This window comes from Dermochelys coriacea, chromosome 7, assembly GCF_009764565.3.
Source record: "Dermochelys coriacea isolate rDerCor1 chromosome 7, rDerCor1.pri.v4, whole genome shotgun sequence".
Classification (NCBI taxonomy): domain Eukaryota; kingdom Metazoa; phylum Chordata; order Testudines; family Dermochelyidae; genus Dermochelys; species Dermochelys coriacea.
In genome coordinates this window covers 45151978-45169167 of record NC_050074.1, presented here as the reverse complement: position 1 = coordinate 45169167, position 17190 = coordinate 45151978, and the positions used below count along the sequence as shown (strand labels likewise).

Genomic DNA, 17190 nt, shown 5'->3' with positions numbered 1-17190 from the left:
TGAGAGTCTCATGACTAGAGCTAAGCAAATACCTACAAAAATCACTTTACCCTGTTTGTTACTATTAGCTAGAATCAAAATGCTGAATCTGAACTGGCCAGGTTCACACCCCTTTCCATTATCTTCTAGAAAGATGCTTACATATGCCCCGGGATATCTAACCTCCTTGCAGTCATTAATGGATTTATTCTCACCACCCTCCTGTAAGAAACTCTACCCCCATGTTACAGAGAGGAAACCAAGGGACAGGAGATCTGTGGCTGAACCCAGATCTCCATTGTCCCAGTCCCCCGTCCCATTCACTGAATGTCCTTCCTCTATTCGCTTTCCAGCAGCAAAAATATTCACGTAAACAGCAAATCTAAGATTCAAAGTACAAGCATCCACCGTGAAAACTTGATTCCTAGGCCTGGACTACACTTAAAATGTTGAGCAACCTAGCTACTTCACTCAGGGGCATGAAAAATTCACACCCGAGTGTTGTAGCTCTGCAGACCTAAGTACAGGCTGGTAGGTCAATGGAAGAATGCTTCTGTCAACCTAGTTTCAGCCACTCAGGGAGGTGGATTACTTACACTGATGAAAAAAAGCCTTCCGTTGCTGTAGGAAGCATCTACACTATGATGCTAAATGGCTGTAGCTGTGCCATTGTAACACCCAGAGTGAGCCAAGCCCTAAGAGTTAATGGTCATCCACTCTGGGAACAAAAAACACAGGCGTGATGCATGTTTCCAATCAAAATGAACCAATGTTTCACAGGTACGGAAGATCACAATGAACTGTTCGCTAATGTTTCAAGGGCCATGATTGTTCAGGAAAATTATTTGACAGATTAATAGAATTTTGCAAGCCATTCACAGGAAATTTGTGAATTAAATAAAAAAAAGTGAATTTCATGGAATAAGTTATTCATCACAAACTAGTCACTGTGTCCAGGCTCATTACAAGAACAAATCATTTGAAAAACATCTTCCTTAAGAAACTAGTTAAATGCTGAAAAGCCCCTGTGTAATTAACCTCTTCACCCCAACCACTTCTCTGCGGCTCAGGATGGAACACAGTGTGAACTTTGGACAAGCATTGCTTTGCTGATGTCATCCTACGTCCCATTTGCATTAGGAGACTGCAGTGCGAAAGCTGTCAGCAGAGGTATAGCAAGCGATTCAGCTTAGAGTTTGGTGGGGGGCTCATGCAATCTCTTATGGGTACAAGAGAAAAGAACCTGCCGATATCTAGTCATCCTCCAGTGGCTGTATAACAGTACCACAGAAACCCTGCACAGTTTGGTGCTGCTGGCACCCTCTGTGCTTAACAGACTTAGGACGGGGTGCTGCAGTTCAATATGGTGCATACTGGAGGGTAGGATAGGTACCACTGAGTGGGCTGTAGGTCAGGGCTGAGGTGCAGTGGCAGAGCAGTGTGTGGGCCCAGCAGTGGGATGATAGAGTATTATAGGTTGGAAGCTCATTGGAACAGGGACTGCCTTTTTGTTCTGTATTTGTACAGCGTCTAGCACAATCGATTCCTGGTCTATGACTGGGGCTCCTAGACACTATGATAGCATAGGTAATAAATATTAATAATCAGTACTGTCTGAAAAACTGGAGAGTAACCCCATGTTTTTCTTTCACAAAACACAAAATTAACAGCTGCAGGGGCAGGGAGATAGCATATTAACCCTCTTAGCACCCCAAATGCTTCTTACAGGCTCTGACTCTGACGCTTCTCAACATTCCCTGGGAGCATCCCTTTACTTCATGCCATTTCTGGCTCAAGTGTCCTGAGGCAGCAGGGACAATGAGATTTGAGGGTAAAAGTGGTGTTCTGCCTACGAATCTCTCAGGTTAGAGTTGGGAAGCAGGGGGACACAGTGAGGGATACAGAAGGCTGGGTGTACACCCCTGTCGTAATTCCCAGGAAGCGAGAGTGTGTGTCTCTGGGTATGCTTTTACGTGTGGTTTTTTTTCCCCCAGAAACTGCACTTTCCAGAATCCAGGCCTCCCTGTAGAGCCTAATCTGATCGCCCCCTTCCTGTCTGTTTGTCCACTGGCTTCCAATCGATCTGCAACAGGGCACACGGAGACCAAGCAGGAAACGTGAGCATATGGAAGCCATAGAAATTCCCCCCGACCCCTTTTAAACACAAGGCCTCCAGGCCAGCTCCATATTCAGATAGCAGCACAGCTCACAGCAATCCCAGTTCACCCCCTCGCCAGCAGTGTGGGGAAAGGGACACACCTCACAAGCCTCCCACACAGACTCTAGACAGCTCCATGCCAATGGGGTTCTGAGGCAGCCATGCTAGTGCTTTTGGGGCAGCAACCCAACACAAGGCCACTGAGGGGGGCCTTTGATCCTATACAGACCAGGAGGCAGCTACATGGATGCCTCCAGCATTAATCTTCATCCCCTCGTAGCTGCCCCTGAACATTCACAAAATGCCAGCTTCCTCTGAAGCTGCGGGTACTGGCCATTGTCAAAGACAGGATCCCAGACAACATGAACCACTGATCTGATCCTGTCTGGCAGGATCCTGTGTTCTTAAAACCCCATTTAGGCTAACGTTGGTGAGGGACAAAGCAAATAGGTCATGGATTCTGTCCAAGCTAATCTGCAGGCTTTATTTAAATAACTCTCCCCAGTTACTTTTCTGCGGGAGTTTCACACAGCTCTAGTCCTGACTTCCCACCCTGTGCTTTAACTGCTAAATCACACTGCCTCTCAGCTAAGGACCTGAAAAACATGGACCTGAGATCGCAATCTCAAACAGAACAGGATTCCAAAGGAGCAGAGGCTTGGAAGGCAGGAAAGTAAGAGTCCATGTGTGGTATGAGGGCTGAGAGATACAGGGAACAACTAGTATGGTGGAGAGGCGATACCCAGAGCATGCATTAAGTCAATCCATTCCAAGCACATCCAGGTCCATGTGTGTCCCTAAAGGAAAGGGACTTTCCTTTTTATTTTTCCTTTTTTGAAAAAGTAACAGATTTTTTAGATAAAGGAAATGCAGTGGATCTAATTTACCTAGATTTCAGTAAGGCATTTGATACCGTGCCACATGGGGAATTATTAGTTCAATTGGAGAAGATGGGGATCAATATGAACATCAAAAGGTGGATAAGGAATTGGTTAAAGGGGAGACTGCAACGGGTCCTACTGAAAGGCGAACTGTCAGGTTGGAGGGAGGTTACCAGTGGAGTGCCTCAGGGATCGGTTTTGGGACCAATCTTATTTAATCTTTTTATTACTGACCTTGGCACAAAAAGTGGGAGTGTGCTAATAAAGTTTGCAGATGATACAAAGCTGGGAGGTATTGCCAATTCGCAGAAGGATCGGGATATTATACAGGAGGATCTGGATGACCTTATAAACTGGAGTAATAGTAATAGAATGAAATTTAATAGTGAGAAGTGTAAGGTTATGCATTTAGGGATTAATAACAAGAATTTTAGTTATAAGTTGGGGACGTATCAATTAGAAGTAACGGAAGAGGAGAAGGACCTTGGAGTATTGGTTGATCATAGGATGACTATGAGCTGCCAATGTGATATGTCTGTGAAAAAAGCTAATGCGGTTTTGGGATGCGTCAGGAGAGGCATTTCCAGTAGGGATAAGGAGGTTTTAGTACCGTTATACAAGGCACTGGTGAGACCTCACCTAGAATACTGTGTGCAGTTCTGGTCTCCCATGTTTAAAAAGGATGAATTCAAACTGGAGCAGGTACAGAGAAGGGCTACTAGGATGATCCGAGGAATGGAAAACTTGTCTTATGAAAGGAGACTTAAGGAGCTGGGCTTGTTTAGCCTAACTAAAAGAAGGTTGAGGGGAGATATGATTGCTCTCTATAAATATATCAGAGGGATAAATACAGGAGAGGGAGAGGAATTATTTAAGCTCAGCACCAATGTGAACACAAGAACAAATGGGTATAAACTGGCCACCAGGAAGTTTAGACTTGAAATCAGACGAAGGTTTTTAACAATCAGAGGAGTGAAGTTTTGGAATAGCCTTCCAAGGGAAGCAGTGGGGGCAAAAGATCTATCTGGTTTTAAGATTCTACTCGATAAGTTTATGGAGGAGATGGTATGATGGGATAATGGGATTTTGGTAAGTAATTGATCTTTAAATATTCAGGGTAAATAGGACTAATCCCCTGAGATGGGATATTAGATGGATGGGATCTGAGTTACTATAGAAAATTCTTTCCTGGGTATCTGGCTGGTGAATCTTGCCCATATGCTCAGGGTTTAGCCGATTGCCATATTTGGGGTCGGGAAGGAATTTTCCTCCAGGGCAGATTGGAGAGGCCCTGGAGGTTTTTCGCCTTCCTCTGTAGCATGGGGCATGGTTGACTTGAGGGAGGCTTCTCTGCTCCTTGAAGTCTTTGAACCATGATTTAAGGACTTCAATAGCTCAGACATGGGTGAGGTTTTTCATAGGAGTGGGTGGGTGAGATTCTGTGGCCTGCGCTGTGCAGGAGGTCGGACTAGATGATCAGAATGGTCCCTTCTGACCTTAGTATCTATGAAAGCTGTCTCCTCTCGGCCTAGCACCGAGGGGAGCAAATTGTGTTTGCAAAGAAAGGTTGGGGATTTTTAATTAAAAATTGACATTTCTGAGTTTCTTTTGGCACTCTCCACTCTCCCCTGCCTTTATCAAAGGATCCCAAAGCCCTTTCCAAAGACGGGCAAGCATTGGCATCTCCACCTCACACACAGGGAAGTCAGAGGCACAAAGGCAGGAAGTGATTTGCCATGGGTCACACAGCAGCTCACTGGTAAAACTGGGAAGAGAATTCAAGTCTCCTGGCTCCCAGTCCCTGGCTCTAACCACTAGACTACATGGCCTTCTGCACTTGCTGAAAAGTTTGTGGCATTAACAAAGAATCTGAGGAATAAAAACTGAGGTTTCGATCCATCCAGCATCAATACTGGCTTCTCAAGCAGATGAACATAATGCCGCCTACACATAAAACAGTGGAGAAATCCTGCACCTTGCAATTTGTCTATTTAAAATACACAGATTAACGAGTCCAGATCTTTCTTGTTCTTCTCCCTTTTGTATGGCTCTGAAGAAATTAAAAAGTTCATAATTAAGGTTAACTAAAAGTTCAGTTATAATCCATGAAAGCCCTCATTGAGTCCAACTTTGATCACATGCTTTTATAACATATTTCAACACAAACAAAATGTCACTCAGGCAAAGCCTACACTTGAAGGTAGGGGTATGATTCCCAGCTCGCATAGCTATACTTACACTAGCTCGATGGCTGTAGTCACAGTAACATGGGCAGCGGTGAGCAGTGGCACAGGCTAGTTACCATGAGTACAAACTCACCTGAATCCTGTGGGTACGTAATCAGGGCAGCTGGATCATGATTCCATTCCCCAGGCTTCTGTGGCTACACTACTCTTTTGAGCTAACATGAGTATCTCTCTGCAATCTAGGAATCACACCCCTAGCTGAAGGGGGCAAGTAGACAGCAGTGGTTTTAGTGCATACTTCCATTCAAGAACATCAGAGTTATAAATAAAACACAATACTCCTGCTCTTGCCAGAACAAAAACAACAAATAAACAAAAAAAGGAGTCAGAAACCTAAGAAATGCACAACTAAGGATGCACGTTCCCCAAAAAAACCCCTTAACTCTGCCCCACAGCAATGCTAACCAGCCAGCCATCCCTCTTCCTGTCTTTGCACATAGAGTATCGGAAATATGCATCACAGAAGATGGGGTTTACGATTCATAGACGCGCACACACACACACACACACACCTCTCTCATGCTGAATGTGCCTCTTAGTCCTGTACTCCCTCCTTTCCTCTTTAGAGGTCAGTGATCTATTTCTATGATCTAGCCTCCACAACCAATCTAAGACAGGCTTGTCTGGGATTAAAAAGCCTCCTACAGCTCTGAAATGGTGCTGATATCCCAGCCAGCCACAGGGCTGTGGAGGTGTCAAAGGTTGTCACGATGAATCCCCTAAGGCTCAAGTGGGGCGGTGGGCCCTGACAAGGCCTAAGAGCAGGGTCAGAGGTAGCGCTAATTAACCATTCTGTGGCTTAGGGGGCAAAGCCTCCTAAGGATAACTGGAAGTTATCCCTTCCTGTGGCTCTCCATTCAGCAAGTCCACAGGAAGGCGTTTCAGAAGGTTCTGGCAGAATCAACTATTCCTCTCTGGCAGGAAAGCCATCTCCAGGGGAGAGGGATTTAGAGGGAGACAACGTTTACTTCTAAAAGCAAGCCTTAATTTACCTAAAAAATACAGCCTCACCAGTCAGGGAGGAAAACAGACACGGGAAACCCTGTTAATCATCAGCTACAGGAAAATAATTCCTGGAAGTCAAATGAACTTAGGGAGCGGGGAGTAAATCTGAGCCTGGAGTGCCCTCTAGAGGTGAGATGTGTGTTACCAAAATAATCTAACAAATTTATTTGAGCATAAGCTTTCGTGAGCTCACCTCACTTCATCGGATGCATGTAGCTCACGAAAGCTTATGCTCAAATAAATTTGTTAGTCTCTAAGGTGCCACAAGTACTCCTTTTCTTTTTGCGAATACAGACTAACACGGCTGTTACTCTGAAACCTGTCAAAATAATCTAGGAGGTAAATAATAGGATCAAATTAAAAACTCCTATACGTGAAATTATGAGGAGGCTTAATTTAGTCTGTGCTTACACATGTAAGATAATATATGGTTTGCCTCTGGCTTGAGACATCCTTCACATTATTTTGTTTTTCTCTATTCCATAAGAGGCTAAAACACCTGTAAATTATGCAGAAGAACAGCACACAATCTAGCCTGGGAATTTGTGGAAGGTGTTTCCTCAAAAGACCAAGGACCCATTGTGGAACTATACTCTATCTAGACTGTAAATTCTTTGGGGGTAAGGACTGTCTTTTTGTGTTTCTACAGCACCTAGGACAATGGGGTCCTGGTCCATGCTGGAGACTACTAGGCACCACTTCAATCCAAAAAATAAGATGCATAACAATACATCAGAAGTAGAGAAAAGCCAACCTTTGGCAAGAAAATCTCCACTCATGCAAACTGCTGATACAGGTAAATCTGGGGTGTAAATACAGAAATAAAGCCAACCACCTTGCTTGCAAAAGGTTTTTGGTGTCTTGTGTCTTTCACTTTGATTCTCAGACATCTTAGGCAGCCCTTGAATAGGCAGAAATTTTCTGAGACAGAGTTTAGTATCGGTTTCTTAAAGAAATCTGGCAACGAAATGAACTGAACGAGCACTCATGAACCCAAAGCCAATTAGAGCTTAAAAGAACTCTGGTTTCACATGGAATTTCAGCTTCATCATGATGGGTTTCAAAGGAATCCAAATGCTAATGTAAAATACAAGAAAGGGTGTGAAACCGTATGAGCTGAAATGAATGCAAAAAAAATGTGGGTTGAGAGTTTACACACCATGGAGATGGGTGCAGTGTAAGAACTTGAATAGAATAGAAAGTGATGAATTTCAAACAGGTGAAAAAGAAAACTAGAAAAAGGTGTTTATTTTTCATTTATATATTTGCTCATACAATCAAATATTATTCTGCTGGTTTCACACCCCTTACGTGTCTGTTTCCTTATTCTTTTTTGTATTAATGTAGCACCTTGCGGCCCAATCAAGAACCAGGACCCCATTGTACTAAGAACTCTACAAATGTGTAATAAAGACAGCCTCTTCTCCTAGCTTGTGTCCATGTTTACAAGCAGGAACATTCGTGGAAGCAGCCAAGTTTCACCAAGTAGCAACAGGAAGCACATTTTGTACTTGTAAATGTATCTGCACCTGAGTCTCAATAGTAAGAGTTACACTCAGCCAATCAGGGAACAGAAACATGCCAGATGACTTGCATGCAAACAGAATGAACCAGTTCAAATATGGGATAACAATTACTGGCAGTGAGCTGCCTGTGCATGATCTACAGACCAAGAATTATTCAGACATTATCTGGTGAATGATTTCTAACCACCAATTGCTATGAGAACATTGCAAGCTGCTTGCAGACAAATCACAAGCAGGAAGACAGCTCAAATGTACTGACTATATTATTTGCTCAAAAAATAAATCAGAGATTTTCCTGTTGCATTTTTAAAATAAAATGGAATTTCTGAAAAGTTACATTGGCAACATATGCAAAGCAACATTCACCTCTGAAACACACCACACAGAGTTCAATGTCTGAAGCAGCAGAGTGAAAGGAGCTGGACACTCACTCAACTTGTGCAACAGATTATACACAGTATGTGGTGCTTGGAAAGAGTACATGCACAAAGCATCATCCAGCTGGACGGTGCTCAATATCTTGACCTGTCCCTACCCACTTCCTATCCAACTATCCTCCCCCAAAGCTGGCCCAGGAGTGCTCCCACAGTGTCAATGGCCTGTCAACTGGGCCACGTGTTTGTTGTGATTGTGATGTAAATGGTCTTGCCCCACACCTTCTCGAGACAACAAACAACTGAGTTCCCAATGTTTTTGTTAGCTTGACATTAAACTAGAGGGCACGGCTGGGAATGGTGACAGAATAGGATGGGATTAAGACCAGACAAAGAACACACAGATCTTCACCCGTATCTCTCTGCATCAGATACCAGAACTGGCTGGCTCAAAATACAGCAGCTTCATCAGAGCCTGCAGCAGGTGCTCCCATTATTTAATGTAGGATCAACAGAATCAGACCTGAGCAATACACAGACTTACACAGCAGCAAGAGTGAAGCTCAGCATACCTCATCATCTCTCGCCATGCCACTGATGACCAGCATATGACATTAGAGAAATGATGGTGAGACAACAGAAAGCCAAGAAACAGCAACAGCTAAAAGAGAAGCAGCAGCAGCCTGGGGTATATGCTGCTGCTGTGCTTTCTGAGTATGACAGACACTTATTCTGCCACAGGGTAGGTTCCCCTCTAACCCCTACTCATCAGCACCCTCCCACTACTCCTCCCTATCACCCTCATTCATCAGATCCTTTGCTATTTCCTCTTATATTTCCAGATGAAATGATACATAGGACAAATCCTCTGTCCTCCCAAACTCAGCAGCAGCACAGACCACCTGCCTGCCAGCCTCTGGCCTCTCACAAGTGCCTGCCTGATTGCTTCCTCCTTCCAGTTAGGCTTGGCAAATTAGATCTAAATTAGTGGGAGGCAAGACATGCCACTTCTCTCTGCAAAGGAATTCGCTGACATAAGAAACACTCACAGGAACCTCAACAAAGGGGAAATTTAAAGCCTTTTGAATCTCTTGGATTGTGTGAACAAAGGGTTTGGCACCCATGTGCAGGAGGGGGTGACCCTGAGGAAATTTCAGCTGGGATCCACTTGGGTGGAATGTAGAAATGTGGCTGCATTTTGTTGGTTTAAAAGGCACTGTGGCTAGGATGTCTATGGCCTTGTCTGCATGGAAAAGATTTTTTGTTATAACCCAAGGCACAGGTGTGCAAACTATGGCCCGTGGGCCACATCCAGTCCAAGGGATTGTCCTGCCAGGCCCTTGAGCTCCTGGTCGGGGAGGCTAGCCCCGGCCCCTCCCCCGCAGCCACGCCGCTGTGCGGGGAGCGCGGCTGGCTCTGGCCAGGCGGCACGGCTGCCTGTCCTGCCGCTCTGAGCAGCATGATAAGGGGGTGGGGAGCAGGGGCACTGGATAAGGGGCAGGGGGTTCAAGGGGGCAGTCAGGGGACAGGGGATGGTTGGATGGGGCAGAGGTTCTGGGGTGGGGCGGTCAGGGGACGGGGAGGTTGGATAGGTATGGGAGTCACGGGGGGGGCGCCTGTCAGGGGGCGGGAGTGTGGATAGGGGTCGAGGCAGTCAGGGGACAGGGAGCAGGGGGGGTTGGATAGGGGGTGGGGTCCCGGGAGGGGTGGTTAGGAGTGGGAGGTTCCGCGGGGGGAGGGGGAGCAGTCGGGGGCAAGAAGCAGGGGAGGTTGGATGGGTGAGGGGTTCTGAGGGGGGAAGTCAGGGGGAGGGGGCGGGGACCAGGCTTCAGCCTTCCCTACCCGGCCCTCCATACAGTTTTGCAACCCTGATGTGGGTTCGGGCCAAAAAGTTTGCCCACCCCGACCTAAGGTGTGAACCACTGTAGTTATACCAGGATCAACTCCTATGTGGGCAGTCTTATTCCAGTTTACAGAGACTTCCTTTAGGTTTAATTTATGTCACTTGTGAAGGGATTCAAGCTATACCAAAAAAAAAAAAGCCACTCATACTGGAATAGGAGTGTCCACACAGTGGGTTATAGTGGTCTAACTGGTAAAACTTTCCCTTGTAGACATGGCTTCAGTTAGCTTTTCACACTGGGTTCCTGCCTGCGCTGGACACCTTTAAATGCAGTATGTTCCAGCACACTGCATTGTAATTTGGGCCAGTGGAGATGCATTTACCAAACAATGCAAGCACATGGGCACAACCAGCAATACTCTCTTGCATTGGCAATCATGGCCTGCTCTGTAGGCAATAGGTCCTTAAGGACTGGAGGGGCTGGTGCTGCATGGAAAGAATTAGAGCCCAGCACCTAAGGAAGTGTCATCAGCAAATGTTTGACTTCCAGAACATACAAGCTCCCTCTGGCATTTGTGCCAACATTGCAGCGCTGAATTAGAAGAGGGTCAGAGGCTGGAAATGCTCTCTGAAGCTGACAAGAACAGGACTACCTATGCAACACAGCTGCTAGAAACTGTCCTTTTTGGCGGTTGATTTTGGATGTAGCTGTTGAGGGGCAGCTTTCTACTTAAGAAAACAATAATTCAGGGCCCCTGCTCCAAACTGGATAACCATAACCAGCAAGACAAAAGCAAGGCATCAGACACAACTCAGACAGTCTCCACTCTTGGATGTGAGCACTACATTTAGAGAAAGCAATCTTGCTTAGTAGGTAGAACTCTGCATGGATAAAAAAAATCTGTATCTGCATCCATCCACAATCTGCAAATATGGTTCATGGATGCGGATAGCCACAGATTTCCAGGGCTTTATTAGTAGGAAACTAATGAAGTTGTGCTGATGCCACAGTCCTGAATGGGACTCCAGCGCTGAACATTCATACAGTCACTCTACAAGCGAGGGTAATGGGATTCTTCACCTAGGGCCTGCTCCTCCTCCCATTAAAATCAATGGGAGCTTTGCCATTGACTTCAGGAAGAGCTGGATTGGGCCCCTATCCTCTTGCCTAACCAAATAATAGAAATGTTTTTTTCTCAAATATTTTATTTTTGGTTAATGAAAGAAGCAGGATGAAAAACCCTGGGACTGGAGGTCCTCTCTTTATCTACAGATCAAGTACAGTATATCTAGGTGCTTTCCACACAGTCTCTCCCTCTCCTCCCCCCCCCCATATGGCTCACCCCTGAGGTAGCAGATCTGTCCTATATGGGTGATATATTTCAGTCTCCATGATTCATCCTGCCTTTGGCATCTCTGAGACTGCCTGCAAGGGGGCTAATTGTATCGGTCATTTTTGTGACGTGGGCACCTGCCTAGGAGGAACTGAGCAGTGACCCACCAATTTAGTTCATAATGGCCACCAAGATGTACTCAAATGGTAAAAGCACTTAGTTACTAACCAGTTGGGAGCAGATTTGAGCCAGAGACCTAGAGGTGAAAAGCTCCATGGCCAATCCTCTTAGCCATCCAGTTTCCTTACTTTCTCATCAGTCCAGGTAGATGAGGAACACATGGTGACTCAAGGGGTCGGTGATGAGATATGGACCCCACCATGTCTAGGACACTGGTTCAAATCCAGCCCATGCCAGAAATGACCTGTTTGGTGGCCTAGGGAATGAGTCAGTGATCTGAGTCCTGTTTCTTCAGTACCTGTCCTGCAGAAGCTACCCAAAGAGACCAGCTTCCATCCCCTACCGACCCAGGCTCAATCTGGACCAGCAAAGACACAAATACCCACTACCAATATCCTGAGATTTCAAGAAGAGTGATTGCTACCTCCAACCACAGGCTGATTTTGTTAACATAAACTCTGAATAGCTGCAGGCTTCTTATTCTGGTATCAAAGTACCAAGACATTAGGCCAATTAACAATGTCCTTAGGGTATGGAGAAACCCATTACATAGCAGAAAAAAAGGAAAACGCTCCAACTACTTCCACTTTGGGTTTCCTTGTGACTGGCCAAGGTGAATAGAATCGCTAACAAAACCTACCCTACTGTGGGACTGGGAGAAACACAACCTCTCCCCCAGCAGCATGGGCCAGGAAGCAAAGTTCACCTACAACAATTTCATATCTCTTTTTTTGCCTCCTCCCACACCCGACCCCGAAGGAAGAGTGAGATGGTTGGTCTGGGCAGCTCATCACCTATAGACTCTCATAAAGTACAGGGCACATCTGTAGCAATGCAGTGCATGAAAGAGCAGCTTAAACGCCTCCTTTCCAAGGTCTTACCTCTGTCTCAGGCCGAGGAATGAAGACTGGGGGTTTCATCTTGAGGGTCAGTTCCCAGAAATCCCATTCACCAAGGATGTACTGCACAGGCATCCTGCAACAGGAGGGGGTGGGTTACACATCATATTAGGACTAGACTGCCCTGTTACAGACAAGCCCTCAATCACCTTCTTATCAACCTCCAAGCCATGGGCACTGTCATTGCCAGCAACTTTACTTCAGGAGATGGAGGGCAATACCTGGCACTGCTAAAGATCCTTGGATGTGGAACTGAAGGGGTCTAACAAGATGATCCATAAGCACATGGGCAGTGAGGGGATAATACATGAAGCCCAGCATCCACTGCTGACACATGATGCCTCTTCTAGAATCCCCAACAGACTCCTCTGTCATGCATCGCATTGCTAACCCTCACTGCAGGACAAGCATGTTCCATAACCACCAGTCACATGGATAATTGGGAGGATGTATGTCTGCAGTATCCAAAGGGTTACATTTTTTTCCATATCTCCTCTAGGCTCACTCCAGATGCCTTCTGGAGGTCTCAGTTTTCTCAACGATCCAAGTCCCTAAGCATTTCCTCTCCTCACAGACTGCCCCACCATCTCCAATTCCAGGTGACTTGTAGACATCGGCCAAATTCACCCCTGTACTGAGAGATCCTGGGGTGGGAGGGAGGGGAATACTGGGTTTGCCAACTCTACAACAGCCAGGGAGACCCCAATATCAGGAAAATTCCGCAGAGGATGGATCTGCCTTCTCTGGGGTGGAACATGACAGCTATTTAACACTGCACAGCAACACTGCACAACAGTTGAGGTCAGGGAGCCGAGAAGAGGACCGTAGCCAGCGGAAACTAACAGGAGAGTGGAAGCACAAGGCACTACTGATAGTTTCTCTAACGGACTCAGAGCCAACATTCAGCTGGGCCTGGCCTCTTTTGTAAAGTTCCACCCAATGCAGCCTCCTTGCTCCAATGGCAGACTCCTACTACCGCCACTCCCTGGTCATTCAACAACGACACAGTGCTAGCGTCTGCTCTATCCCATTGAATGGGAACACAACCCTCCTCGCTCTGTTTGTTTCCTCCATACTACTTCCTTTCCACTGGAAGGAAAAGATGCTGGGATGATCTTAAAAGGGGACGTTCCTACCTTTGTAGCCGCTTCGTACTCAGCTTCTGGATCTGCTGCCGCTGCTCCAATGTGAGCGGGGTGGACAAGCTGCCAGCACCCAAGCTGTGAAACTGAAGAGGAAATCGCTTTAATACCTGTCCAACTGTGCAGCTTGCTCAACTCCTTCTCCTGTCCCCGAACAGCACCTTTAAAGGGTATTGGAACATTCACCAATAAATAACACCCCAGACTCTTTGAGATCCCAAATCATTAGCAGAATCTACATAGAGACTTAGAAGTGACTGACTCAAACAGTTCCTCTGCATTTACCTGCTAAATTCTGGGGTTCAGGAAAGTGGGCCAAATTCAAGGCCACATAGCCACAGGTCCGGGCACAATCTGGGTGCCTGTTTCCCATGCTATAACCAGTGCTAACTCTGGCAGATCCCTGTATAGAAATCATTAGAGGAGGGCAAAATGCTTTACAAACATTAATGAATTTAGCCTCACCCCCATCCTCCTATGAGACAGGGAAGTGTCAGTTTCCCAATTTCATAGCTACGGAAACACAGGCACAGAGAGATTAAACAATCTAATCAAGATCACCAAGTCTGTTGACGAATCAGGAGTGCTGTGACCACACAACCATAATCCTTTCTGCACCACTTAACTGTCTTTGCTCCCAGGACGTAGGAAACGATATATTCGCTGGATTCCTGTGCTTCAGGGATCCCGTTCGCCTCAAACACACCTCGCCAGTAGCTGACCAGCTCAGTGGCTGTCACTTTAGCACCAAAATTCTGCCTCCGAAGCAGGCGGTGGGGGTTTAGGATACAGCATTTGGCAGGACTCCCTCCATCTCCTTCACAGAGATTCAGGAGGCCCAACAGCATCCGGCGCAATGGGCTGCTGAGGAGCCTCATCTCGTCAGATGCCACTTTCCAAGATGCCACGTGTGTCCTTCCTTCCCAGGCCACCTTCACCAGACTTAGTCAATCTCAAGCCTCAGCAAGCCGGGGACATGGTCTCCTCACCACCTGACACTCCCACATCATGGCTGCTAAACGCCCACCAGACACTCGGCCACTGCGGGAGTCTTCTCATGCCCACAGGCATTGTGAAAGGCATCCTGTGAGCATTTCCTCACATCAAGGCACCAGCTCAGGACATCTTCCTCTGCTGAGAGAGAGAGAGAGAGAGAGAGAGAGAGAGAGAGAGCGCACATGTGGCTTATGGGCTAGTGAGTCAAAGGGAATCCATCCACCAGAGAGCAGGGTGCTTTCCCCACTCCCAGCCAGAAAGGCACTCACTGTCCACAGGAAAACACAATCATTCATTTATGCTATCACAAAACGCATCTACGTTTAAAGGGTTGAGATTAAACAGCAGGGAACTAGTAGGGGCAGGACACTGGGAATGGGGCTTTTTGCCTCTCAGTCACCAGCTCCGTTTCGCCTTGGACAGTAGCAACTGAGAGTTACAGTGTAAAGGGTGACCCCTATGTGAAATGAGTCCATAGTCTCAGCCCCCTGCCCTGTCCACACACCAAACCACTGCCATAACTGGCTCAATGTGCTCCCCACCCTCTTGCTGGCATTACAGAAAAGGCAGCGAACAGATGCAGAATCCAGGCTCCCCTGTCACTCCTATAGGTAGTCCTTGCAGGGTTGAAGCACATTGCTGGAGCAGCCTATATGGACCATGGCATGCTGTTGCTTGTGCTGTGGATAAACAGACTCCAGGCTTTGACACCTCTCCTCAGTACCAAAACCTGCTTGCAAAGTGTAAAATGATTCCACAAACGCAATGACTCATGAAATCTAACTGGGGGCACATTAGTCTATCACCTGGAGAGTGCTGCCTCTGGAGTCCATATCATAGCAACACTGCTCAGCTTTGCAGGCCTGACCTTCTAAGGATGGGCCAGTCAACACATTTGGTCTGGGAGAAGCCAGTACACAGCTATGGCTAAACAGCCACCACTTCTTGGCCTGGGACCTTTTGTCCCACAATGCACCTGAGGTGGCTGCATTGGACGGCGTGTCCTGCTGCCTTGGTTCTATTCTCCTCAATGCACCATCTCTGTATCCTGCCACCCTCGTTCTATTTCCAGTCTGTTCCAAATTCTCCATCTTAATGTGAGCTCATGACATTCACCCACTCTTGGAGTGAAAGAGTGAGAGCCTTGCAAATTCACTGCCAGTCACCCTCCAAAACACTCTCATCAGCTGCATTGGAGAGTGAGCAGGAGCTGGGCTCTAGTCTCCATGCAAAGAGGTTGGGCATGGGAAAGGAGAGAGGACAGACAGGTTGGGGAGAGGGGATGGAAGAGAGATTGGCTCATGAAGGGTAGGAATGAGGGGGAGAGAAACACGCTAATGTGGACAAAGGCCAGCTCAAGACAGGAAAATCTGCTAGAGGGAAGCCCTGGGCATCTTGGGGAGAGAAGAACAGCTGCATCCATGCATGGAAGGAAGAGAAATAAACAGGAAGTCCAGGAGAGAAAAGAGAAAGGGAGCCAGAACTCTATAAAACAGTTTTTCAACACCACACTTTGGAGCTGGGATTTAATGGAAAACACAAGCCAAAACTTTCCCCAGTTTTGCTCTGTGAGGGGATGCTCTCCCTTTTCAGTCCCTCCTCCCTGCAGCTGCTATGGCTGCTTCTTACGCCCACATTTTCTTTTTGGAAAGTCGATGGGGTGCTGCTTAACAACCCTGCGAGATGCCTGTCCCAAGTGCCTAGAGGGCCATTGTGAAAAGCAAAATAACCTTTCCCAGCTGCAATATGGTCTGGAACAGAACGGCCAAGGTTTCCCCATGAGGAATAACACGGGAGAGAGCCAATCCGGTGAGAATTAAAGGGACCGAGTCAACCCACCTCTGTCCAAAATATTGAGTTTTGTAACCTCCCCCGTCCGCCGGAAGGTTTGTTAATTTTACTAGGGGAAATGTTGGCGCCTTGGTTTGTTTTTAAACTAGACTAATGGGAACAGTGGCTCTTAAGGACACGCACCGCCACATCGCCCCTCCCTGCAGCATTTGCATCCCCAGCGCGGCAGCAGACCAGAGGGGAACTGACTAGAAGCAAAAAGAGCCCGACGGGCTTCCGGGGACTTTATCCTGCTGCGCTGAGGGAAACGCAAACCCATAAAAGAAAAAACCAACCCCAGAAACAACCAGCCAGAGGGAGGAGGGGAGTGATTTGGGGTTTCCCTCCTGTGCCGGAGCCGAGGTGCTGGGACAGCAAATCCACCGGGTTCTTTACAACATACCGGCGACCCAGACCTCCTGGCAGCCCCTGCTGCCTTTCCCCCCTGTCCGGCCCCGAGCCCGCCGGCGGGGACTCCCCGGGAAAAGCCGGCGCCTGCAGAGCGCGCAGCAGCAGCACGTTCTAGCGACTCGCTCTCGGAGCACTTCCGGGTGGGGCTGCAGGCAGCGCGACCCAGCGTGCAACCGCGGCCTCCGTGCACGGGTTCCCTCCGCTGCACTGTTCCCCCGCCAGCAGGACTCCAGGGAGAGCGGCTGCTTAGGGGAGAAGAGGGCGAGCTCAGAGCGGCGGCAGCAGCTGGGAGGAATCCAGGGGAGGGGGCAGCTTCCCCACCCTTGCGCCCTGGAAAAAAGGTCCCAGTGCGGAGGTGGGTGACCAGGGAGCGTCCCCGAACAGTG

The 17190-nt window shown here is 47.4% G+C and overlaps 1 protein-coding gene across 5 annotated transcripts in view; it reads right to left on the bottom strand.

Annotated features, from left to right (window-relative positions):
* HEMK1 (HemK methyltransferase family member 1) overlaps nucleotides 1–16929 on the bottom strand; it is a 63463-nt gene extending 46534 nt beyond the window's left edge. For 3 of the 5 annotated variants that reach the window (XM_038408774.2, XM_043518502.1, XM_043518505.1), the window contains exons 1-4: nucleotides 16797–16929; nucleotides 14194–14701; nucleotides 13562–13653; nucleotides 12408–12501 (exon numbers count right to left, since the gene is read on the bottom strand). In XM_038408774.2, coding sequence (XP_038264702.1) covers nucleotides 12408–12501; nucleotides 13562–13653; nucleotides 14194–14445 — 438 coding nt within the window. In that variant the 5' untranslated portion in view covers nucleotides 14446–14701; nucleotides 16797–16929. Of the gene's footprint in view, nucleotides 1–12407; nucleotides 12502–13561; nucleotides 13654–14193; nucleotides 14702–16293; nucleotides 16559–16796 lie in introns of those variants that run through there. The other 2 variants (XM_043518503.1, XM_043518504.1) reach the window with 2 other exon arrangements.
* Between the last annotated feature and the right edge of the window lie 261 nt (nucleotides 16930–17190).